Source organism: Babylonia areolata, chromosome 19 (genome assembly GCF_041734735.1).
Source record: "Babylonia areolata isolate BAREFJ2019XMU chromosome 19, ASM4173473v1, whole genome shotgun sequence".
Taxonomy (NCBI): domain Eukaryota; kingdom Metazoa; phylum Mollusca; class Gastropoda; order Neogastropoda; family Buccinidae; genus Babylonia; species Babylonia areolata.
Window position 1 is genome coordinate 24,112,518 of NC_134894.1, and position 26,538 is coordinate 24,139,055.

General features: G+C 40.0%; 1 protein-coding gene and 1 long non-coding RNA gene across 3 annotated transcripts in view; one reads left to right on the plus strand and one right to left on the minus strand.

The window, feature by feature from the left end:
- Positions 1-26,421, plus strand: part of LOC143293552 (integrin alpha-4-like) — a 70,242-nt gene extending 43,821 nt beyond the window's left edge. For both annotated transcript variants that reach the window (XM_076604487.1, XM_076604486.1), the window contains 11 exons: positions 1,960-2,142; positions 3,388-3,591; positions 4,409-4,581; positions 5,567-5,701; positions 10,775-11,271; positions 12,994-13,168; positions 15,353-15,502; positions 16,575-16,694; positions 17,297-17,389; positions 18,071-18,190; positions 19,413-26,421. In XM_076604487.1, the coding sequence (XP_076460602.1) occupies positions 1,960-2,142; positions 3,388-3,591; positions 4,409-4,581; positions 5,567-5,701; positions 10,775-11,271; positions 12,994-13,168; positions 15,353-15,502; positions 16,575-16,694; positions 17,297-17,389; positions 18,071-18,190; positions 19,413-19,853 (2,291 nt within the window). In that variant the 3' untranslated portion in view covers positions 19,854-26,421. The remainder of the gene's footprint in view (positions 1-1,959; positions 2,143-3,387; positions 3,592-4,408; positions 4,582-5,566; positions 5,702-10,774; positions 11,272-12,993; positions 13,169-15,352; positions 15,503-16,574; positions 16,695-17,296; positions 17,390-18,070; positions 18,191-19,412) is intronic.
- LOC143293553 (uncharacterized) lies at positions 613-8,028 on the minus strand. Its single transcript, XR_013056784.1, has 3 exons — positions 6,841-8,028; positions 2,050-2,113; positions 613-965 (listed from the first exon to the last, which is right to left on the minus strand). It is a non-coding gene; the product is annotated as an uncharacterized LOC143293553 (long non-coding RNA).
- Positions 26,422-26,538: the final 117 nt, after the last annotated feature.

Sequence of the window (26,538 nt, forward strand, 5' to 3'; positions counted from 1 at the left end):
TATTCTAAATCTGTGCGTGTGTGTGTGTGTATGTTAATGTCAAGAGTGGGGGGCTTAATGGTAATGCGCCAATCTTGGAAATGAGTGTCGTCAGGTTTGAGTCCCATGTATGGACTGGGCTTTTTACACACACCCCTCCACTTGACCTTGCGTGGGGGTCTGGGTGCTGGTTATTCAGATGAGATGATAAACCGAGGGTAGCACATGTGAAAGAACTCATGGCAACAAAAGAGTTGTCCCTGGCAAAGTTCTGTGAAGAATCTACTTTGATGATGAAATTAATGCACTTGAAGACAGAAAAAATCATAATTATATAAATATAGGTGGTGCTGCACTTTGACGGCACGCACGCTCTCCGCAGGGAGAACAGCCCAAATTTTGTACAGAGAAATCTGTTGTAACAAAAAGTAATACAACACAATACAATATGATGCTGTATAATACAATAAAATAAAATACAATGTAATACAATACAAAACAATACAATATAATCAATAAAATATGATACAATACAATACAATACAATACAATACAATACAATACAATTGTAAAGACATCCATTCACACCTGTTTACGATTTTAACAGAAAACTTCACATCTCACTCCTGTCAGTCAGCCATGTTCACGTGCATAAAAAAGAATCACTGGAGATGGATATCTTTGCCAATATTCTTTTCTTTTTTTTTTAAACTACTTGAAAATTCACACGATCACTCACACACTCATACTAAAAAATGGTTTAAGGGCAACAACACACAACACACTGCACAACACATAACGAGGATGCTCATGTCAAAGAGTCCGTTTCACTCCAGTCCTCAGTTCCAGACACAGGCTGCTCCACAGCGCCTTCCCCACAGCTTAGACACAGGCTGCTCCTCACCGCAGCGCCATCAGCGATTACTGCTGCTACTGCTGCTGCTGTTGTTGCAGCTGGGTCTTGGCCCAGTGCCAACCCACAAGCTCTTTAAACCAAAATAAAAATACTTTCAGTTCATCTTGTCTTGTCCGTAAGTCCCGTCAGTCATGTGTGTGTGAGTGGGTGCGTGTGTGCCCTGAACAATTTCACTAACTTCCCTAGGTTCAGTCATACATCATCCTCACCATTAAATCACCAATTATAAAGTCATATTTCCTTAGCTATCGTCTTCGTACTAGTAGTTATCTTGTAGCCTCTTTCTGTCTTTCGAATGCAGTCATATGTTTTCCAAGCAAGCGCTAGTGATTACATATCACAAATTTTATATTCCATTATTCCAGCGTTGCGAAGAATCAAATCAAATCAAATTATGGTGCTCAGAGCCTTGCTGACCACTAAGGCCATCTCAAGGCTATCGCCACGTTAAGTGTTCAGAAGTCTCAGTAGATATCATTCTAATAATGATACAAAGATTAGGTAAAATCAAGTGTAAGCAAAACAATATTCTTTTCTCCCTGTCACAGTAGCAATGACATTATGAACAATTTGACAAAAAGGAATCTTACTGCCAAGTTTAGAAACAGTATTATAATATAATAACATTGCATTTTTTAAAAGACCCAAAAGCAAAACGACCATCAAATGCACATACAAATAAACTTATCCAAATTAATCCATCGACACTATAACAATGAAATAAAATAAACACCAGAAATATTCTCAGTTGTTTTTTTCCACTCTCACCTGAGCACTAGGGTCTCAGAGCCAAAGTTCTGAGGCTGTAAGCCGAACGGCCGCATAGATCGGTGACAAACCAGTTGTGTCAGAGAGCATGCATCTACCTGAGCTCTCACCTGAACATCTGTTTTTGAAAAAATAAATGTTCACTCGAGCGCCCCATGCGCCTCGTGCAACCACGCATATAACAAAATTGCCTCACGAAAAAACGTCTGCTTCAATGTGATGACTTTCATCATCACAACAATGCAGTACAATACAGTACAACACATTACAATACAGTACATATGCTTGGTCTTCAGATATTGCAATTGGAGCTCCCTACGAAGCAACAACAGGAGTGGTGTACATATACAATGGAGGGGAGGCTGGCCTCCATCAGAAATACTCACAGCGCATTGCTGGCAGTGACATCGACTCTGGTTTACGGGCCTTTGGCTACGCCATTTCCAGACCCTGGGACATAGATAGAAATTATTATGCAGGTGAGTCTGTAATGTCTCTCTGCCTGTGTGTGTCTCTGTGTGTCTCTGTCTGTCTGTCTGTCTGTCTCTCTCTCTCTCTCTCTCTCTCTCTCTCTCTCCTGTTTTCAGCAGTCATGGGTGTCCAAAATGAATACAGATTCAGTTTTTATGGGCCCTTTCAGGTCTACATTGAGAGTAATATTTATCAATGATAACTATTAGAAAATTCATAACAGCATTCACCAGTTTCAGACTAAGTATTATAGATTTGAAAATGAATCAACGTTTTGTCAATAACTCTTTGGGTATGACATGTTTTGCAACAAAATTGAACATAACTTGCATTTTATCTTAATGCTCTGTGAAGGTCACACACCAGTTAGGGAAAAATACATAGCTAAACATGTATGTGACAGTTGTCCAGTCAGCGTGTTGTACAAATTGCTGTTTTATAATGAAGACACAAGCATTACATGAGATGTAGCAATGAATATATTTTATTCACTGAAACACAGAGAAGAATATATCACAGCCTGCTTATGATTTTCATTTTCTTTTTTACAAGCCACTTGTCAATGTGCACTTATCTTTACAGGCTGGAAGCCCAAACATTAGAACTTGTAACTCTCTCTCTCTCTCTGTGTCTCTCCCTCCCTCTCTTTCTCACTCCATTCCTCCCTCTCTCACCTTTTTTAAATACAGTATAAATGTCTGGCTCATCACATTCAAAGCATTCTGTACTTTTTCACATTAAATTCTTTTGACTTTGAAAAAAAAATACTCACACATATGTATGCTTTTGTTTTCTAATTCTCAATATTGTGGATTGTTGATATCAGTTGATTCAGTGAAGATATTACAGTTGGACGGTATAGCTTTAATTTTGAGACTCTTTTATCACTGCAGTGGCATGTAGGGCTGTGAGAGTTTCATTTTATATTTTGCAGAAAACTAGGAATCAGAATCTGAGATTTGTCATTTCTCTTAAGATATTGTAGTCCATGCCATGCTAATGTTTCAGTTGATAACTGTCATTGACAGAATACTCAGTGTCAGATATTGTAGTAAGCAGCCATTGATTGTTATTACCCTGAAAACAGAGTATGGCTGCCTACATGGTGGGGTAAAAACGGTCATACACATAAAAGCCCACTTGTGTACATACAAGTGAACTGGGGGTTTGCAGCCCATGAATGAAGAAGCAGAAGATTGTTCAGGTTTTGTGGCAAACATCTGTCGTTCACAATCTGCATGTTTCATTTTCAGATTTTGTGGTGGGCGCCTACGGCTCAGATCGAGCCGTGCTGCTGCGAACAAGATCAGTGCTGGACTTGGAGGCACGGTTCGACGTCTCCTCTTCACGAGTGTCTCACCTGAAACCACGCTGCCAGTACCAGAAGCAGCCCACGCCCTGTCTGACGGCCACAGTGTGCCTCAAGTACTCTGGCATCAATCTTCCCCCTGCCACAGGTGAACAGCCATAGCTAAGGAATCTGGGAGTGGGATGGGTGCAACAGCAGAGAGGATAAAGCATTTGACTTTAAATCTGAGGGTCCTGGGCTGGAATTAAGGTCATGGCGCTTGGTTTAAGGGAGGAGATTTTTCTGATCTCCCAGGTCACCAGATGTGCAGTGCCTGAACCACCTTTGTGTGTACATGCATGCAGAAGATTACATACACATATGAAAGATCTGGTAATTCATGTCTGGGTTTGGTGGGTTACTGAAACAAGAACATACCCAGCATGAACACCCTTGAAAACAGAGTATGGTTGCTTACATGACTGGGTAAAAACAGTCATGCATGGAAAAGCTCACTCATTCATGGAGTGAATGTAGGAGCTGCAGCCCACAAACTCAGAAGAAGAAGGCATCTAAATCTTCCATGTTCCACCAGCTGATGGAAGCTGACATATATTTTTTTTTTTTTTTTTTTTTTTTTTTTTTAATCAATCAAGAAATGTTGCGATGAAGAGTTCATGATTTTTGTTTGAGTTTTGCATTGCACATCTTTTACAAGTTGTATAGCTATTATTTTCCTGACTTCATCTGAGAAAGAACAGCCAGTGTTTCTACTGAAATGAAGTGTTTGTATTGTTCTTTTTTTTTTCTTTTAATGTTACTGTTTTGTCTGTTTGGTAATTTCTTGAACAAACAAACAAAAAAACAAAAAAAGTCTGCCATAATGACAACTGTATGGAACTGCTGTTATTTGTTCAACCCATTCATTATCCATCACGTACAGAACTGACAAATTTTTATATCGTCTTTGTTTTTAACCATTTCAGAAGTGAAGATAACGCTGAAGTTAGACACACTGGAGCGTCACCGAGGAGAAAGGAGAAGGTTGTTTGTGATGGATCCAGCTGACCAGGGGAGAGAAGTGGAAGAAACGTCAGCGGTTGTGGAGTTACGTCAAGACCTGTGGGCCTGTGTCAGATCGTACACCGTCTACGTCAGGGTCAGTGTGTGGCTGTCAGATCAGTGGCTGTTAGAGGTCTAAGGGACAGCTGCAATAGCCGAGTGGTGAAAGCTTTGGACTTCCAATCTTAAGGTCCTGAGTTTGAATTTCGGTAACAGTGCCTGGTGGATAAAGGATGGAGATTTTTCCAATCTCCCAGGTCAAAATATGTGCAGACCTGCTTGTGCCTGAACCCCCTTTGTGTGTATACGCAAGCAAAAATCAAATACGCATGTTAAAGATCCTGTAATCCATGTCAGCGTTCGGTGGGTTATGGAAACAGCTCTTTCAAGTCTGGCCTTAAAACCCACCTCTTCCCAAAATAGCCTCCCTTGCCTGCCCTTCCTTGTCTTTAGTTTCTACAGTTTTAGAGTTATGCATGCGTGTGAATGACTGGTGCGAAAGCGCTTTGATTTGTGTCAGCACAAGATTCAGCACTATATAAATACCACTATTATAAACAAGAACATAACCAGCATGCACACACCCCGAAAACAGAGTATGGCTGCCTACATGACAGGGTTAAAAACAGTCATACACGTAAAAGTCCACTAGTGTACATACAAGTAAACATGGGGGTTGCAGCCCATGAACAAAGAGAAGATGAAAGGTCTAAGGTCCCATAATCTTCAATGGCTTTCATAGCAATGAATTCATATCTAATGTGTCTAGGACTCAGCTTAGGAAGGTGAGGTCCTATCTTCTCCTCCAGATAATCAAACCATTCAAGATGGCTCATTGCTTCCTCTCAGGAAAACTGATTGTAAAGATGAGTAGCTTTCACTGCATTTTGATCGTTTTCCCTTTAGTTTGCAATTTGCTTCTTTTCTTTAGTCCCTATTTAGGGCAAGGACTAGATGTAATTTTTTTTTTTTTAAACACATTCTTTGCTTATCTGTTACCCTTGCAGATAAAGAATTTGACTTGACACTGGCAGAGAAAAGAATCTGGATTGACTTTGACACTCTGCCGATGGTGTTTTCAGGAGAGTCGCGATGTGATCACTCCCCTACAGATGGATCTGCACTACGACATCCCCCCCAATGTGCCCGGCATCTCCACGGGCTGCGACATCTGCCCCATCCGTAACATCTACAGTCCCACCACGAAGTCACGCCAGGTCAGTGCAGCGCGAGGCAAAATAATCTGTCACTAATTGTTGGTCACTCATTAACAGTCTCATTCATTAACGGTTGAAATCAAGGCACAGCAAGGAATAAAGTGGCACCTCCAGCACCCCAAATATAACCCAGAATCCAGATACCATTTGCTGGAACGACGGGAACAGATCAAGAACTTCCGCCTGAGGACTGGACACAACTGCCTGCTCCACCACATGCACACAAAATTTGGCATTGGACAGAGTGGAGAGTGCCCTTGTGGTGAGGGACCAATGACAACCGACCACATCCTTCAAGACTGTAGGACTCATGCAGCATCCAGGAGGAAGTACTGGCCAACACCGACAGCAGTGGAAGCCAAACTGTACGGCACCCTGGAGGAGCTGCGATGGACGGCAGCATTCATCGAGGACACCAGGCTGCTCATCTAATGGGAGGCGAATGAGGAAGAAGATTAACGGTTGCAGATGTTTCCTGTTTGAGACGTAGGATTGCATGTCCATATCACTTATTAAAGGCCACTGATTAATGGCCACTAATTACAGATGTCTTCTGTTTGGGAGATCTAGGATTATATGTCCATATCATTAGTTAAAGATTGCTAATTAAAGGCCACTAATTACAGATGTCTTCTGTTTGGGAGACCTAGGATTGTATGTCCATATCACTTATTAAAGGTCACTTATTAAAAGCCACTAATTGCAGATGTCTTCTGTTTGGGAGACCTAACATTGCAGGTCCATGTCACTGATTAACAGTCACTAAAATGACTAACTGAGATCTGGTCACTGTGATTCAGCATGTTGTTTTCTGTTGTTTCTTGACAGTTCAAGCATAGAGTTCTTTGGATCTCTGTGAGGCTCGACATACTCTTCACTCTGTGCTGGCATGATGATGGCAAAATGTGCTGGCTACAATGATATTCATGAAGCTACTGAAATGTACTAATTAAAACTTTTGATTCTAAGTTAAGGAAACTTTCTTCTAAATATTCACGACCTCTTAACTGTGAGCTACATTGTACCTAATTGTTTTAAGTTGTGGAATTTGCTTTAGCTATACTTGCAGTGTGTGTGTGTGTGTGTGTGTGTGTGTTTTGTATGGCTTGAGAGACAAGAAAAACGAAATGACAACTTACCAGATCTGCTGGAGGCATGTGGAAAAGGGGTCAGCTGGTAATCATCAAAGTGACGTATAATCCCAGTGTCCAGCAGTGCACCAGTTCCTCAAGAGATTCACAGCAGCACAGTTTCAAAGTATTACAGGATGCACACACAATGAATGTCACACACACACACACACACACACACACAACCCCGAGATCACATGTTCTCACTGGATTTTTTAAATATTTTTTTTAAGCAGATGTGGTGTAGCATTTGAGGATTAGTTCACACCCTTGGACACCTCCTTGAAACTGAAACTGAACCTCACTGGAAACCCCTGATGCTATCATGTCTTGATGCTGGGCTGTTGTTGAGGGTTCTTAGAATGCTCACTGGACTCACTGAGAACAGTATTCTATAAGCACTATTCAGGGTTCTTTGAACATTTACTGGACTAACCAAGACTATATTCTATAATCACTGTTCATGGTTCTCATGACTTTATTCTATTGCACTATTGAGGGTTGTTTGAACACTACATTGACTGAGGACTTTATTCCATAATCACTATTCAGCACCTTAGGACACTCACTGGAGTGACATTTTATTCTTTTAATACTATTGAGGGTTCTGGACTAACTGAGATTTCCTTCTTTTAGCAATATAGAGGGTTCTTAGAACATTCACTCAACTGAGAAGTCAGTTCTATAAATGCCAAAACCACAATCACAGACAGTGTTCAAGTTCCACAATGTGAACACCAAGGCACAAATCCATGCCTTATGAGACAGACAGACAGAGGCCACTACAGCTATTACTGCTACTGTGAACACTATATGGGAGCATTGGAGTATTTCCAAATCATGTACATAAAGTATCGGCACTTTTTCAGGTGGCTGGAGGACCCCAGCTGCAAACTTCTTTTTTTTTCTCTTTTTTTTTTTTTTTTTAAATTGCTGCTCCATCATCTGTACACTTTCAGTGGCATTACTCCCACATTGCTCATTCCGAGTCCCCCATACACAGCCACACCTGGCTTCGTCCCTTGTAGTCCCAGAATGGGCAGTCCACAGGGAACTATCAATGTTAGGTCACCAGAAGGCCACACACCAGAGGAGACGCTGCGCTGCTGCCTGGCCGCAAACTTTTCAGCATTATTGAAGGAAATCAGTCATTTCACCAAGCCACAACTAAAACAAGTAGGCGCAGAGAGAGTGACCAGGGCAGCTTCACACAAGAGAGTCAGACTGGTTGTGGCATTACTGGCTTGCGCTCCCCGGCTAGTCAATTCTTGGCGGTGGATGGAGGAGGGTGGGGTAGGGAAGGGTGGTGGTGGTACCAGACAAGCAGTAACAAAGGTAGAGAGAGGGGGTGGGGGAGAGGGGGGAGAGCAGCTCAGTGCTGGGAAAAGGTTGGTATTGTCATCATTTCTATATAAAGCAGTGTTGCAATTTGCCCGTGGTATTGTCAAGCAGCCTATTAACTCTGCGCGCAGCTATTTATAGGCATGCTGCAATTGTCTTCTCTGGCCTTGGTGTGGAGGAGACGTGTGTTACTGTGTTGGAGTCAGCAAGGTTTCACAACAAGACAGCATGTCATGATGTAGGAAGAGTTGATTTTCAAAAAAAAATTGTAGCCTCAGTTGCATGCATGTCTACAGAGCACATCATTTTTTTTTCTTTTTTCTTTTGTTTATTTAATTTTTGTTTGTTTGTTTCTTTTTTTTCTTTTCTCAACCTTGTTTTGAAAGTGCTTTGTACAAGTGGCTTTCCTCACTGCTGGAAAAAAAAAAACAACTAACATACACTCAAGCACAGTTCTTTGTCAATGTGTTTTTGTTATGATGGACAATATTTGCTTTCTTTAATGATTGACAGGTGTTTACATGTCCATTTTGTTGTTGTTGTTTTTTGTGTGTGTTTTGTTTGTTGTTTTGGAATTGTTGTTTTTTGCCATAGTGTGTATTGCATCTTATGGCACATGTCCCTTTCACTGATTCCCTTAGTCACTTCTTTTCTTTTTTTGTGAATGTGATTGTTCAAGCCTATGTGCCTGCATGTGTTTTATAATGTTGTTGTTGTAAGGTTCATTCCCTATGTCCAGAGAGAACACTGGTAGGACTTTTATACATTTTATTCTCTTCAGCTATATGCTACATACATGGATTTGCAGGTCATTTACACCTAAGGCCATACATGGATTTCAGGTCATTGACACCAAAAGCTATTCATGGATTTGCAGGCCATTTAAATCAAAGCCCATACATGGATTTCAGGTCATTGACACCAAAAGCTATTCATGGATTTGCAGGCCATTTACATCAAAGGCCATACATGGATTTCAGGACATTGACACCAAAAGCTATTCATGGATTTGCAGGCCATTTACATAAAAGGCCATACATGGATTTCAGGTCATTGACACCAAAAGCTATTCATGGATTTGCAGGCCATTTACATCAAAGGCCATACATGGATTTCAGGTCATTGACACCAAAATCTGTTCATGGATTTGCAGGTCATTTACACCAAAGGCCATACATGGATTTCAGGTCATTGACACCAAATGCTATTCATGGATTTGCAGGCCATTTACATCAAAGGCCATACATGGATTTCAGGTCATTGACACCAAAAGCTATTCATGGATTTGCAGGCCATTTACATCAAAGGCCATACATGGATTTCAGGTCATTGACACCAAAAGCTATTCATGGATTTGCAGGTCATTTACACCAAAGGCCATACATGGATTTCAGGACATTGACACCAAAAGCTATTCATGGATTTGCAGGCCATTTACATCAAAGACCATACATGGATTTCAGGTCATTGACACCAAAAGCTATTCATGGATTTGCAGGTCATTTACACCAAAGGCCATACATGGATTTCAGGTCATTGACACCAAAAGCTATTCATGGATTTGCAGGCCATTTACATCAAAGGCCATACATGGATTTCAGGTCATTGACACCAAAAGCTATTCATGGATTTGCAAGCCATTTACATCAAAGGCCATACATGGATTTCAGGTCATTGACACCAAAAGCTATTCATGGATTTGCAGGTCATTTACACCAAAGGCCATACATGGATTTCAGGTCATTGACACCAAAAGCTATTCATGGATTTGCAGGCCATTTACATCAAAGGCCATACATGGATTTCAGGTCATTGACACCAAAAGCTATTCATGGATTTGCAGGTCATTTACACCAAAGGCCATACATGGATTTCAGGTCATTGACACCAAATGCTATTCATGGATTTGCAGGCCATTTACATCAAAGGCCATACATGGATTTCAGGTCATTGACACCAAAAGCTATTCATGGATTTGCAGGCCATTTACATCAAAGGCCATACATGGATTTCAGGTCATTGACACCAAAAGCTATTCATGGATTTGCAGGTCATTTACACCAAAGGCCATACATGGATTTCAGGACATTGACACCAAAAGCTATTCATGGATTTGCAGGCCATTTACATCAAAGACCATACATGGATTTCAGGTCATTGACACCAAAAGCTATTCATGGATTTGCAGGTCATTTACACCAAAGGCCATACATGGATTTCAGGTCATTGACACCAAAAGCTATTCATGGATTTGCAGGCCATTTACATCAAAGGCCATACATGGATTTCAGGTCATTGACACCAAAAGCTATTCATGGATTTGCAGGCCATTTACATCAAAGGCCATACATGGATTTCAGGTCATTGACACCAAAAGCTATTCATGGATTTGCAGGTCATTTACACCAAAGGCCCTACATGGATTTCAGGTCATTGACACCAAAAGCTATTCATGGATTTGCAGGCCATTTACATCAAAGGCCATACATGGATTTCAGGTCATTGACACCAAAAGCTATTCATGGATTTGCAGGTCATTTACACCAAAGGCCCTACATGGATTTCAGGTCATTGACACCAAAAGCTATTCATGGATTTGCAGGTCATTTACACCAAAGGCTGCGGGGCAGACGATGTCTGTTCCTCCGACCTTCACCTCCAGGCATGGCCGGTGTTTGACAGGGATCCCAACATCACGAAACTCCTCATCGACAACTCACCCATGTTCGAGGTGGACGTGCACATCAACAACACAGGAGAAATTGCTTACCTCACCTACGTCACGGTCAGCTACCCCGAGTCTGTCAAGTTCAGCCAAGCCATGATCATACATGGAAACTCTGCTGTGTTGTGTACATTGGTGAAATCCCCCAACGTCACAATGTCTCTGGAGTGTGACCTCGCCTTGCCTGTTGTTGCGGGTGTGGAGGTGGTTTTCAGGCTACGGTTTTTCACTGCCGCTCTACCATTCAACCTGACATCCTTCAACGTTTCTCTGGAGGCGAAGACGGCCAGCCGTGAACCAGTGGAGAAGCTGCTTGACAACTTTGTCAACGTGACCGTTCCTGTGGAGATACGGTCATTGGTCAAGCTGCACAGGTATGTTGTTGTCTTTCAGTTCTGTTCATATTTGTAATGCTGGTCAGGCAACTGTTTAGCAGCTGTGATGTAAGGTATATGGATTTGTCTGAATGCAGTGAAGCCTCCTTGAGTAATTAAACTGAACTGGACTAACTGAACTCATATTTAGCCAGAAGAACTCAGGACTCAGATTGTTTTCATTTAAGGAATAAGATTTTAGGCATGGCCTGTTGTTCCAGTCCATCCTTGCTAATCAACTTCCATCACAAAGAGTGCACATATATTGTTCCAGTCCATCCTTGCTAATCAACTTCCATCACAAAGAGTGCACATATATTGTTCCAGTCCATCCTTGCTAATCAGCTTCCATCACAAAGAGTGCACATATATTGTTCCAGTCCATCCTTGCTAATCAAATTCCATCACAAAGAGTGCACATACATTGTTCCAGTCCATCCTTGCTAATCAGCTTCCACCAAAAAGAGTGCGCATGCATTGTTCCAGTCCATCCTTGCTAATCAACTTCCATCACAAAGAGTGCACATATAATTATTGTCCCAGTCCATCCTTGCTAATCAACTTCCATCACAAAGAGTGTACATATATTGTCCCAGTCCATCCTTGCTAATCAACTTCCATCACAAAGAGTGCACATATAATTATTGTCCCAGTCCATCCTTGCTAATCAACTTCCATCACAAAGAGTGCACATACATTGTTCCAGTCTATCCTTGCTAATCAACTTCCATCACAAAGAGTGCACATATATTGTTCCAGTCCATCCTTGCTAATCAACTTCCATCACAAAGAGTGCACATATAATTATTGTTCCAGTCCATCCTTGCTAATCAACTTCCATCACAAAGAGTGCGCATATAATTATTGTTCCAGTCCATCCTTGCTAATCAACTTCCATCACAAAGAGTGCACATATATTGTCCCAGTCCATCCTTGCTAATCAACTTCCATCACAAAGAGTGCACATACATTGTTCCAGTCTATCCTTGCTAATCAACTTCCATCACAAAGAGTGCGCATACATTGTCCCAGTCCATCCTTGCTAATCAACTTCCATCACAAAGAGTGCACATACATTGTTCCAGTCCATCCTTGCTAATCAACTTCCATCACAAAGAGTGCGCATACATTGTTCCAGTCCATCCTTGCTAATCAACTTCCATCACAAAGAGTGCGCATACATTGTCCCAGTCCATCCTTGCTAATCAACTTCCATCACAAAGAGTGCACATATATGTGAAAGAAGAAGAAAAAAGAAGAAGAAAATGGTTCAGATGGACATGAGAAGACAAGGAGGATGTCTCTTCATTTTACTTCTTTTAGTTCAGGAAAAATGTTGCATAATATCATTACATTAAAATGAAAAAGACACTAAATTAATCAGGATAAAACTGTGCTGATTTTCTTTAATTTTTAAGGTTCGACTTGATTTTACATTAAAGTTCTTCTTTCCTTCATATCTATATGTATATGTGTATATATATGTAAAGATAGATAGATATAGGGACATAGATAAAAGGAAAATACATGGAATATGCAAAGGAACTAGTGTTATTGGAGAGGATTTTTTTTTCCCCATAAATTCTCAAACAAAGTCCAGAAAATAACAAAAACACACCACCACAACAAGATTATTATTAAAGTTCCAAGCAAAACAGATCACCCATCTTAATTCCCACCACCACCACCACCACCACCACCGCCACCATGTTTCCTTTTCAGCACCTCAATGCCAGCACAGCTGAAGACGCCTCGGAGCGTTGCCGCCGGCAACACCTCAGTGCTTCACCTGACTCACCTTTACATCCTGCACAACCAGGGACCCAGCCCCTTCCCCCATGGCTCCCTGACCATACGCTTGCCTCGCACGCCGCTCATCTGGCTCAGCAACGTGCAGGTCTGTTTGACTTATTTGTTGATTGATACAGATTGCTTATACAGCATCTATTTTCAGTCAGAGACCAAGCTCTAAGCAAGAAGTATAATGACTGGGGGTACTGGTTCACTTTGACCTTTGACCCCAAACTGTCCTTGACCCCTTTAATGGGCCTTGGTCAATTTTGGGCTCTCAGGCCACACTTTAAAAACACAGCATCATTTGCATAGCAGGCTGCCTACCTAGGTGTAGGCTCTGTATTTAACGCTCATCATTAAACACACACACACACACACACACACACACACACACACACACACACATGAATATAGATAATAGAGTGAATCTTTCATCTCATTTTTGCCAGTGACTACTCACCTGTTGCTGTGGATTCTTTTATATGTGTTAAGTGCATGCCACAAACAGAACTTCAGTTTACCGTCTCATCCGAATGACTAGCATCCAGACCACCACTCATGATCTAGTGGAGGGGGAGAAAATTCTGGCAAGTGGTCCGTTTGGCTCAACAGTGTACATGTCTTTGTGGCTGCTTACTGGAATAACCCAAGTTTTGTTTATTCACCATCTAGTTTTGACATTTTCTCAAAAGGAAGTATCATGATAATGAGTAACATTGATTAAGTTGATTAATTCCACCAGTGGTCATAGCAAGTTGGGTTAAGATTGTGAAACAAGCTGGGACCACACAGTTGAGGATCATCTACTTCAAGGATACATCTTTGGGAGCGTTGCTCAAATTTCCTGACCAACACTGCAGGCGTCTGTATCTTTCAGGCCTGGTTAACACCAGGAAATTTTATTTTTAAAAATGAGCTTAGAGCTTAGCCTTTCCACATTGGCCTAAACCTGAAATGGACCTCCATTGCAGCAACATTATCACCATCATCATTCATTATCACTGTAGAAAAAAAAAAGTCGCAGGTTCTGTGGTCTTTCATATCCTGCTCTCATGTTGACCCCAGTTTTGACCCCCCCCACCCCCCCACCCCCCCTCACCCCTCCATTTCTGTGCTTTGGGTGAGTTCCTGTCTTCTGTGTCAGCAGATTTTGTGGTGTGGCAGTGGTTGAAGGAACATGGTGAAGGTCTTCACTCTGGAGAGGATGCTCACTCAGTCTGGCTGTGTATGTCTAAGTAATTATTGTCATCAGTAGGGGACATGATAGGTGCTGGTGTGCATACAGTAAATCAGAACAAGCATTTACTGAACACCACCAGTGACTCAGCAGCAGTGCAGGGTGTCCTCTTTTGTGTGGCCTCCTGGCAACCTAACATCAGTATTTCCTTGTGGACTGGCTAGCTGAGACTGCACCAGACAATCATGCACGTTGCTGTGCATGGGGAATGTGATGTTTCAGCCTCAAATGAACACACATCAATCACAGTACATTGTTATCATTTATTCCCGTCAAGCAACTCTCATAACCCCTTGTAAGTCATCAAGGGAAATAACCCAACAGGGAACTCTGAACAAGTGACGGGGGTAATGCCACTGAAATGATACAGTTGATTTGGCAGCAAAATAAAAAGTTGATCAATTCCAACAGAGGTCTGTATTATCTATGGAATGAGGAAGAATGAGAGGGGGCACTGTTGCATAAAACAGAGGGGCGCAGGGGTGAGGGGTGCGGGAGGAGGAGGGTATGGTGGGGTGGGGGGGAAGAGGAGACTCCTGGTTTCATTTTTGTTTTAATGAGGCAAGTAGCCTTTACACACAAATTCAAATGCATATCTTTTCAGTTTACGTTTATCCAATTTGTTAGTATATTTGTCTGTTCATTTTTGTTTCTTGAAGGTTTTTATTGACCTTTTTTGTGATTTTATTTCTGTGAGTGCAAAGTCTCTGTTGCATGGCAGATAAGGTATTGCGCATGTGACTTCATTCGCACACAATGAAAGCCTGTTGAGTGCATCACACAAAAACATTATCAGGTTGTTTGTATGTAAGTTGTTGTTTGACTGTTTGATTGCATGTTTTTCACACCAGATTGTACCATGTGCAGCACAATGGAACATGCTTTACATGGAAAGGTGCTGTATGAATCATCATTATTATTATTATTATTACTACTACCATTTTTTTACATGGAAAGGTGCTGTATGAATCATCATTATTATTATTATTATTACTACCATTATTATTATTGTAGTTTTTGTTGTTTAAATGAAAAGTGAATTCATGACAGGCAAAGTCCCGCAACTCTGGCAGCAAGATCCCCTTGCACTGTGAGGTGGCAGACGGTTCCGATGGCCCAAAGAGTCAGAAAAAACAAGGTTTGTACGCAGAGAAACAACCCAAGCCTACCCAACCTTCGACCCCTGTGGACTCTGACCTGGTAGGTGAACGTGCAAAGTTCAGCTATAAAACAAAAGATGATTACTTGGTCAATAAAACAGACAAATGGAAATAGAAAAAGACTCTGGGTTGTGACACAAGTAGAAATGACAGTGGAGATAATGGTTTTGGATTTCCACTTATTGCATTCTCTGAAGAAGGACCTGTGGTCAGAAGCATTGATACTTCTTAACAAAGTTCATCTTTTTTCATAACCCACAGTAGTTTTTGTTTTGTTGTTGTTTGGTTGTTGTTGGGTTTTTTTACAAATAACTAAGCTTTTGTTTGTATGACTTTGAAGGCAGTCCAAATGCTTCTATTTCAGTGTACATATCAGAAGGCAAATAATTTGATGTTAGAGTTGATTCTGTGAAATTTTGTGTTAAAAACATGTGACCAGACAGTTTAGGTTCAGTATATGTTAAAACACACACACACACACACACACACACACACACACACACACACACACAGGCTACACTTATGCAATACAGTGGCTGATATAAAAAATTAAAAATATAAAAAATAAAATAAAATAAAATTAAAAAAACCTCTTAGCATTTACACAAAAGCTTGCTTGAAAAAAGTATACTGCTTCTACTCACATATTCAATATAAAATTTGAAAAATAAAAAATTAAAATTAAAAAAACAATAGCTCATGATCATTGTAAAAAAAAAAAAAAAAACATCTTTATTTAGCAACATAAACATTATGAAGTGATTCTCCAATATTCAAAGCACACAAAATAATAAAAATCCAAGACATATTTCAGACTTTTTTTTTCTCTTTAACTCATTCAGCTTGGGAGTTTACAGCCTTGGCAGGCTTCCATGCCGTACTTATGTGGAAAAAAAACACAGAAAATATACAGCTGTTCATGCAAATTTCATTTGGACACATCTGGAAATCCTGTAGAAGTTAGTTCCTTTCCTTACAGTTTAAAGATATGTTGGAACGTGAAAGCCATTTTAATGAGACACATTTTGATGCCAGAGCAATGCTCGAGCACAGAGCTTAGTGAGTTAACCTGGTTTTCGTGCCTCCCCTGAGTTTATCACCTGTGTGTCGAGGTGTGTGAGGAGGAGCAGTGCACGGAGGTTCACTGCCAGGTGGGGATGATGCACAGAGACGAGGCGTTCCTCATCTCCCTCAACATCAGCGTCCGTCTGAACATCTTGCACAGGATGAAGGCAGGTCCTTTCGTCTCACACCTTCTGTGTAGATTTCTTCTTCTTCTTTTTTTTTATTCTGTTTTTATTTGTTTACTTGGTTGCGTTTATTTAATCTCATTTCCTTAACATATTCTATATGTGTATCTATTGTACGCCACTGTTCGGTTTGAGACCCCATTTTGGCAGTGTGTTGTGTCCTTGGGAAAGGTGTTTTACTCTGATTTTCCTCACTCCGTCAAGGTGTGACTGAGTTTCTGAATTTTGTCAGGAAGGGTTGAAGCAACGGAAGAAGAGGATTGGTAGCTTCCTTCCTAAGATTAGCTCAAGTTCCCTGCCCCTACAACCATAAAAGGCTATGGGACATTTAACATTTTACATTTATTTGAGTGCAGGTCATGCATCTGCTTCCTTCCTTTTTGAATCTTTTTCTGTGGGAATGGGTCATCAGTTCCAGCCAGAAATGAAATTTGATTGGTTAGAAGATGGCGGATTAAGAGTGGGATGTCCTTTTTTTATATTTCCAAAGCTGATGTGGTGTAGCGTATATGGATCAGTCCACATGTTTTGACACCTTGAAATTTAAACTGACCTATCATCAGTAATAACTTCTTTTTCTAAAGGTGGGAAGACAGCTGCGCATCACATCTTCTGCAGTGTTTGAGCAACCAGACCTGCTGTCGTTTGTGTCCATGTCTACTTTAAAAGAAAAAAATGTAAGTAATGGCAGTGTGTAATATCGCCATCCCTCTTCACCCCCGTTCCATCTCTCTCTCAGTCTTTGTCCTTCTCTCTCTCTCTCTCTCTCTCTCTCTCTCTCTCTCTCTCTGTGTCTCTCTCTCTCTCTGTGCCTTTCTCCCTCACCCCACTCTCTGCTTTTCTCCCTCACCCCTCTCTGTGCTCTTCTCCCTCCCCCACCCCACTCTTTCCCTTTCTCTACATGTCTATGCCTCTCTCTGTCTGTCTGTCTCTCTGACTCTGTCTTTCTATCTGTCTGTAAGTAAACATAAAAGAACCAACAGCAACAAATAGATTGTCTCTGGAAAAATCCAGAAGGAAAATCTGTTGTGATCGTAAAAGAAGCAATCAGAAAAAAATGGTGGTACTTCACTGTGGTGACATGCTGCCCCAGGGGAGAGCAGCCTGAATTTCACACAGAGAAATCTGTTTTGACAAAAAAGTAACACAATACAATACAATACAATACAATACAATACAATACAATTCAGTTCAGACATGTGTGTCTTATAAGAATACATTTTTTGATTTATAATGCTGATGTGTCTTTTTCATACAAATGCATACATCGTATATGAGATGCAGATGATACAATACAATTCAGATATGTTGCCTCACAAGAATACCTTTGATTCATAATGCTGATGTGTCTTTTTCAGACAACTACACGCGTCGTATATGAGACACAGGTGCATACAGCGTTTGCATGGTGGGTGTTGGGGGTCAGCATTGTGAGCGGATTCCTGTTGCTCTACCTGCTCATCATCTTGCTGTGGAAGGTGACCTGGACTATATTTCTCTTTGCCTATTGCCATCTTGTTGTTTTAGTATCATTTTCTTTATCATCTGGAATGGCAAAGTATGTGAGTAAGTACATGTGTCCTTTTTCTGACCTGTCTTCTTCACAGGAATTGTCAAAAGGCAAAGCTCGAATCACTGGCATATTTTTGGCTGCTGACTCAAGGGATGTCCTTCATGAAGTCCTTTTTAAAAAAAAAAAAAGAGGTTATCTTAGCAGACAACATTATGTTGCAGTATGTGCTTGATGTTATGTTTTCATGGGCTACAACTTTCATGTTTACTTGAATGTGAATGGGCTTTAAGTGTTTGGCTGTTTTGCTCGTCTGATGGCAGCCTTTTGGTGGCAATAACATCTGCCTGCTACTGCAGTACATGAAGGGGAGGTTCAGGATACATTCTGTAATAAATATGTGTATTTTGAATTTCAGACGGGCGCAATAGCTGAGTGGTTAAAGCGTTGGACTGTCAATCTGAGGGTCCCGGGTTCGAATCACAGTGACAGCGTCTGGTGGGTGAAGGGTGGAGATTTTTACGATCTCCCAGGTCAACATATGTGCAGACCTGCTAGTGCCTGAACCCCCTTCGTGTGTTTATGCAAGCAGAAGATCAAATACGCACGTTAAAGATCCTGTAATCCATGTCAGCGTTCGGTGGGTTATGGAAACAAGAACATACCCAGCATGCACACCCCCGAAAACGGAGTATGGCTGCCTACATGGCAGGGTAAAAACGGTCATACACGTAAAAGCCCACTCATGTGCATACGAGTGAACGTGGGAGTTGCAGCCCACGAACACAGAAGAAGAAGAAGAATTTCAAAATACAATCTTCCTTAGCCATTTCATGAAAATGTAAGAACAAAGTAAGAGTGGTAAGTGATGCATATGTGAGTCAGTTAGCTACAACTGAGTGTTCCAGCTTTGAAAAACACAACAGTGTACAACATCCAAATAAGAGAAAGAGGCCACATACACATTTGACCAAAGCATGCTATTTCATGCACATAATGTGGATGAAGCTTACATATCCCAATTTGATCCAAACAACATATTTCACTCCCAGATCTAAATAACATAGATTGTCATTTTCAATGTGGGGTTTTCCATTGCACGAGCCGTGAAGAGCTGCAAAAATATCTCAATTTGATCAAAACAATATATTTTACTCCCAGATCAAAATAACACCAATGTTCATTTTCAGTGTGGGTTTTTCCGCCGCAAGAGCCGTGAAGAGCTGCAGAAACTGATTGAGACGTCGTCACACCCAGAGGAGTGTGAGGCCCTTCAGCCGCCCAGCCCAGACTCCATCTCCTCAGGTCCCCCTCCCTTTTCCTCCATTGCCGAGGACGGTGACGTCATGGTGTTACCTCCCTCCACCCCCTTCTACCCCCACCCCCTGGAGCAGACGTTCAGCCTGCGCAACAACAACAACACCATCGGCAGCAACTTCAACAGCAGCTATGACCACCGCAGCAACAGTCTGGGTTACCGTGAGCGCGGGTGCCGGGGAGAGAGGGTGGTGGGGGGCAGCCTGGGGCGGCACTACACCCCCCACCATGAGCACTGGACCCCCCCTCCCCCTCCTCCCCTCCCGGCCTTTAACAACCAGCTGTACTTGGAACCTTTAGAACACACTGTCTGATCACCCTGTTCTTCACGTTGGTCATTCTCATGCATGTTGATACATATATTTTGAAACTCTTCAGAGCATTCTTTTCCCAGGTAAGACTGAAGAAATCCAATGGCAGCTTCTGTCAAGGGACAGCACCTGTTATCGCAGAGGGAATGGGGTTGTCCCATTCATAAAAAAAAAAGTGAAACCTGGAATCCTACATGATAAAAGAACGAAATAGGAGGAATGAATTTTACAGGCTGCTTTTGTTCTTTTTCCTTCCTTTCATTTTTTTACCACCCTGATTTTTACCACTGTATAAACAGTTTTGTTATTCCTTTCACGCTTTGAAAACTTCAATTCAGAGTACTTTTTTTTTTTTTTAATTCTATGTCTGCATGTTTACAGAAAAGTGAATTGTGGAAGAAGCAGGGTGGATATTGAATCTATTTCAGTGCATACATGTTCTGAGAAGTATATATAACTGGATTTTTGTTGCCATACATGCCTTGACTGTGAACTGCCAACACTGAAACTGTAGCAGACGAAGCCAGGTGTAGTTGTGTATGGGGGACAGGGGGTGAGCGGTGTGGGAATCTTTCCACTGAAAAGTTGCAGATACCAGCCACTGTGGTGAAGTGGTTTGTGTCATAGACTGATGCCTGGAGAGACATGGGTTTGAACCCCATCAGAGATGGGTTTTTCAACCTGTGGCCGGCTCCTACCCAGAGTTGAGTGTGCTGTGAACTCAACTGGGAAGACTGGGTTTAGGGTAATCCAATTTACGAATTTGTCTTTGAGAGTATTGCTCAATTTACTGACCAACACTAGGAGTGTGTATCTTTAGGCCTGGTTGACACAAGGACATTTATGAGAGTACAGCCATGGCAAGTAGTCCTTGACGTAAATGGACTCCCATAGCAGCATGGTCATCACCCCCATCACCATTCATCATCACTGCCCTGCCTCCCCTCCCCCAAAAAATAAAGAAAAAAGAAAAGTGCAGATGATGGGACAGCAAAAAAAAAAAAAGAAAATCTGAATCATGATGAGTCATCTGTCAAAAACATAGTGTGCAGCATGGAATGAACCAGAGTGTGCCTTTCCTGTTTTCATGGCCTCAGCAGGAACACTACAGCAAACATGGCCAAAGAGTCCCCTTTTCAGTGTTTGTTGTTGTTTTTATTCAACAATTTCCAATTTCAAAGAGGTGTCAAATTGTGTGGACACCACATCTCCAGTAAAAAATATAAAAAAAGAAAAGAAATAAAATGATTCTAAAATGCATATGCCTGATTTCTTACATAAACCAGACACACTGGTCAGGACTTTGAGAGCAAAGCAATAGAACACAAGCAAAAGAATGTTATTTGTTGGTTGTTTCTTGAAATGACTGCTTTCAAAGTATCAGTTTCAGTTTCAAGGAGGTAAAAAAAATATGCTGACTGATAACATATGCTACACCATATATGCCTAAAAAGTTTCAATCATTTATTAAAGGTTTATAAGTTTTTGAAATATTATTTCTAAAATCAGTCTGATGTCATAGATTCACAAGCATGAATCTAAGCCCTAATATGCTACAAAAATTTCACCATTATAAACAGAGCAAAACATTCAATTTAAAGATGTGAACATTTCAGAATGGTGAAGTATAACTAATATTGTGCTGAAGTCATCTATATATTTAAAAAAGAAAAAAAAATTCCTGAGGTGCAAGTGGTTTGCTTAGCTCTTGAGTTTGTGACCTTCGTTGCTGGATTGTGTGACCTTCATTAATCATGAATTTAATTTCCCCTTGTTTTCTGGGTGCTTTTTTTTTTCTTTCTTTCTTTTTTTTCTTTTTTTTTCTTTTTCTTTTTTTAATATCAGTCAGTATAATTGATCATGAATTTAGCTACCCCTTATTCTCTATGCACTATTTATATGATTGCAACACAAGTGCCCAATCAATATAATCATTCCTTTACAAGTTTGTACAAAGGATTTTTGAGTGTTATGGATTTGATGGAATACAGAGCACAAATGTCATCTCTTTCATACTTGTTTCTTGTGCCTTTTCCCTCAGGATGACTGCTGTTGAGGTGCCAGTGACCATGTTTAGGTCTCTGAGCTGTGTGGTCTGAAATACTAGTTTCAGTTTCATTTTCAAGGAGGTGTCAGAGCTTGTGGACTGGTCTATGCACACTAAACCACATCTGCTGTTGAAAAAAAAGCAGCAGATGCCTGACTTTCGATTAAACCCAATGCACTGATCAGGCCTTAGCTTTGGGTTCTGTGGCTTCAATGTCAAGCCGCTATTCACCTCTGTGTTCTTGAGTTTGATTCCTTTTTTTTTTCTTTTTCTTTTTTCTGTTGTGTAGTGTTAGTTTTAAACAACTGTGAACTGTCTGTGGCCTTACATAACACAAGACTGTTTGTCTCTGTCGTGCATGATTCTCAGGACACTGCAGTGTGCCTATCGTTCAACGCATCGTGCCAAATCTGATTCACATGCCATTTCCCCCATATGCTTATGGTGAAGCGTCTTCCAAGTGCAATAATTGTAATGTCAAGTGTGAGTTTTCTCTCTTGATCTCTGGTTCGTTTATTGTAATACATGTTCTGTGTTCTGTTATGTTTGCAATGTTACATTTTTCACTACATACTAACATTTTTTTGCACTTAAAATATGAAATTGAGCATGCTGTTTTCATGGTTTTTGATTGCTAAGAAATACTTCTGTATGAAATTAGGCTATTATTATTATTTATTATTATGGATTGCTGTATGAAATTTGTTACATGATGAACAATTTTTTATCTGTATTTTTCGATATTTTTTTTAGATTTTTTTTTCGGTTAATAAGGATAATGATGTAATGTATCATTTTGATATAATTAATCATTGTAGGTTTCTAGTTTGTTTGTTTGTTTTTGGTTGTTGTTGCTTCCTGCTGCCAGTAGGCAAATTATTCATTCAAGGGGCCTCTTCATTTGCATTTTCATTCATCCTAGTAGTATTTCTTTGGAGTAATTCAGTGTGATGATTATTCTCGTTGCTGTTTTCATTCGAAATGATGAATGAAATAATTTGTACAGTCATGTTTTTGTTGAATGTGAAGGGACCATTCCCATGGGAGATGTCAGTTTCTCCCCCAAAGTGAGGTAAGCAAGCAGAGCGGGTGGAACGGAAATGCTTTAAGATGCACATCTCGTTATTGGAACACATACAATCCATGCTTATAAAACAGTGCCTGGAAGAAGGATTTTGAGCTCAGACTAGCTGTTGGAGCTCAGGTTGTGAGTTTGAGTGCAGTGCTCCATCCATTTTAATTTCTATTTTCATATATATACATTTGAAGGTCATTTTACATGTTTTAGTGATTTCTTATAATGAGTATGAAATGGAGACTGATGGTGGGCACATGCATATTTGACGCAGCTGAGATTGTGTGCTTCTCAGTGTATGCGAATCTGCTGAATGGCTTATGTATATCTATATTTGTACTATATAGAATTTAACTGTGCACCACCACACCAAGCATCTCCTTTTAAGAACAATAAATTATCTTGTGATCGATAGTAATAGACACATTCAGTGTGATTTTAGTTTGCTTTCCTGTATTTCTTCAAACAGAATTCTGGTTTTTGATGATTATAGTTTCTTTTCTTTCTTTTTTTCTTTTCGTATGCAATTACCACTTACTAGATCGTGAATTACCAGATATCAGCCACAATTTTTTCATCTTTTTTTTTCTAATCAATTTTTTTTTTACATATTACCTGAAGTCAGCAACCAGACAACCTTTTCCTAAAAAAGAAAAAAGGAAGATTAAAAAAAAAGCTCCTTCATACGTTTTTAGTTTTCTGTGCATATTTGATTATTATTATCTTCTTTGATCAACATACACTGTCTGCGGTGTGTGAAGCAGAAGCGGCGAGAATTGTATTTGAGAGTAGGCTTGTGGGTAGCCAGAACGGATGGGTAACTGTGGGTTGATATACATACATGTGTGCATGAGATTCAAAGTAGGGTATGAAAGACTTAGTTTGTTTTGCTTTTATTTTCATCTGTTTTTACTCCTTTTTCTAAATTTATATTATTTGTTCCTTTTATTAGTTTTAACTAAAAAATTAAAAAAATGTTGGAAATCTATTTCCATGGCTAAAGAGTTTCATTGTTTTATCAGACAGTAAATGACAGGTTTGAGTTAGGTAAGTATATGCTATGATATTGGATAAACTGGGACCATACGCTGACAAAATCATTATTCACTATTGTTAAAGACGTCTTTTTGAAAGTAATCATCAAGTTATCTGCTAGACATTTACCATCTACGCGTTTCTTTGATCATGATTGATGAAAGACACAGTACACGCACGCAAACATGCACACACACACACAACATGTGCACGCACACGCACACACACACACACACACACATGAATATGCACATGCACACAAAGACACACACACACACACACAAACAATTTAAGAAGGAACTCATTTCACTTTGCCAAATAATCTCAAAGTGGTCTTCCTCACATGCTTGCCATATTCTAATATTCATTTGATTATTAAAGTTTTGTTTTTGTTTTTTGTTTCTTTTTTTTTGTCTCAGTTTCTGATCTTTTTTTATATATATGATGTCTGCTTGTCAGATAACTGAGTGTGTGTATGTGTGCATGTGCATGTGTGCATAAGATATGTATGTCAAGACTCAACATCTTGTAAAAAGTTCATTGTCTTCTGTATATATGATTTTTCAGTTAAGAAAATACTGCCTTTTCTTTGTTCTTTTGTCTTCAGAAACCATCTATTGATCATGCTACTCCCAGATTAACTGTCATGAATCCATCACAAGTTTCACTTTTATGTAAAAGTCATTGACTGACATTTAAAACATTAAATACAAAATATTTTTTATTTAATACAAAATATTTATCTGTTGATGAATCACATGTGAGACAGCATCTCATAAATGTATATATTTTCTTCTATTTCAGTTAGCTTTCACACTTTATTTTGCTTTTTGTAAATGCATTGGGGTTGGTATTTTAAATTCATTTTACTTCTTTATTTTTAAAGCTTGTTTTCTGTTTGATTCCATTTAGTCTATTTCTTTTGTTGAGTGACAGTTTGTTTTCATTCTTGTATGGTTCCAGGGATGTGCTAAGGTACTTACTATCAGTTCTGAGATTGAAATAATGTTTTGACATGACCAATTATTGTGGCAGCAAAGCAGAAATTGTCCTATTTTCTTTTCTTTTTCCAGGTGGTAATTTTGTTTTGCAAATAATGTTATATTCTCTGTCCTATTTTTTGTACATAGTAACAAAATAGGGAAGAAAATATTGCAAATACAACAGTTATTAGTCTGTAGTGATATTGTACCAGAGTGAAACTTTCTTCTTCTTTTTTTAATCTGTTCAGATAAACATTATATTACGTTAATGAAATAACATACTTTAGTGATCAGTTTGTTGTGATATTATATTGTACTGAAAACTGACATTAGTTAACATTATCAGCTCAGAAATTGTACCAGACTGAAATATCTTATCTTTTAAAAAAATTTTTTTTATAGGTTTGAGTAGTTTAGAGCAAGGAGGAGGTAGATGGTGGAGGGAAGTTGTGTTAGCAGTTTCACATCTTTACATGTCTGTATCTTCTGTCATGTAATGTGACTTTTTACTGATTGTAAGAAAATGGCTCAGACTAGTGCACCAGAACTTCACTATCTTCCCACACTTTGATCGACAGGTTTGCAGAAGACAGAATATTTTTTATATTGAATGGAAAAAATGTTTTGACAATACCAGAGTTGTGGGGTCTCACTGAGCTGTCAAAACTCAGAGCTTCCATTCTTCTTCTTCAGCGTTTGTGGGCTGAAACTCCCACATTCACTCATATGTACGAGTGGGGTTTTTACGTGTATGACCGTTTCTGCCCTGCCATGTAGGCAGCCATACTCTGTTTTCAGGGGTATGCATGCTGGGTATGTCCTTGTTTCCATAACCCACCGAACGCTGACATGGATTACAGGATCTTTAACATGCGTATTTGATCTTCTGCTTGCGTATACACTCGAAGGGGGTTCAGGCACTAGCAGGTCTGCACATATGTTGACCTGGGAGATCGGAAAAATCTCCACCCTTTACCCACCAGGCGCCATTACCGTGATTGGAACGCAGGACCCTCAGATTGAAAGTCCAACACTTTAACCACTCGGCTGTTGTGCCTGTCAGAGCTTCCATTCATTTTTCTCATAACTGGAAAAGGAAAATTAGGTGGTTTTTTGTTTGTTTGTTTTTCCAGGATGGGAGGGGTTGTCAGGCAAATACAGTTACAAAGAATAAATCTTGTTTCATGAACTGACTGCATGTGACTTTTTGTTGTTGTTTTTTGTTTTCTTAGCATGAAACTTTCAGAACCACACAAAAATGTGATAATATTTGGTTATGGTTCATGTCTTTTAGGTTTTTATGTTTGTGTGTGTTTATGTTTTTATTCTGTTGTTGTTTTTGTCTTACTTGCATCATTTGGAAAAAATAAAATTGTTCACTCTTGGCTTCTACAGCCACAATAAAACCTGTGCTTCTAATGGGATTTCCAACTGTAAGCAGTACATTTGTTGCTTTGTAGGAAGAGTGGGATGATGACTGTCACTGATTTTCCTACAGGCAAATTTCTTCTCACCATCTGAAATATTGTATTCAAAGTATGGCAGCAG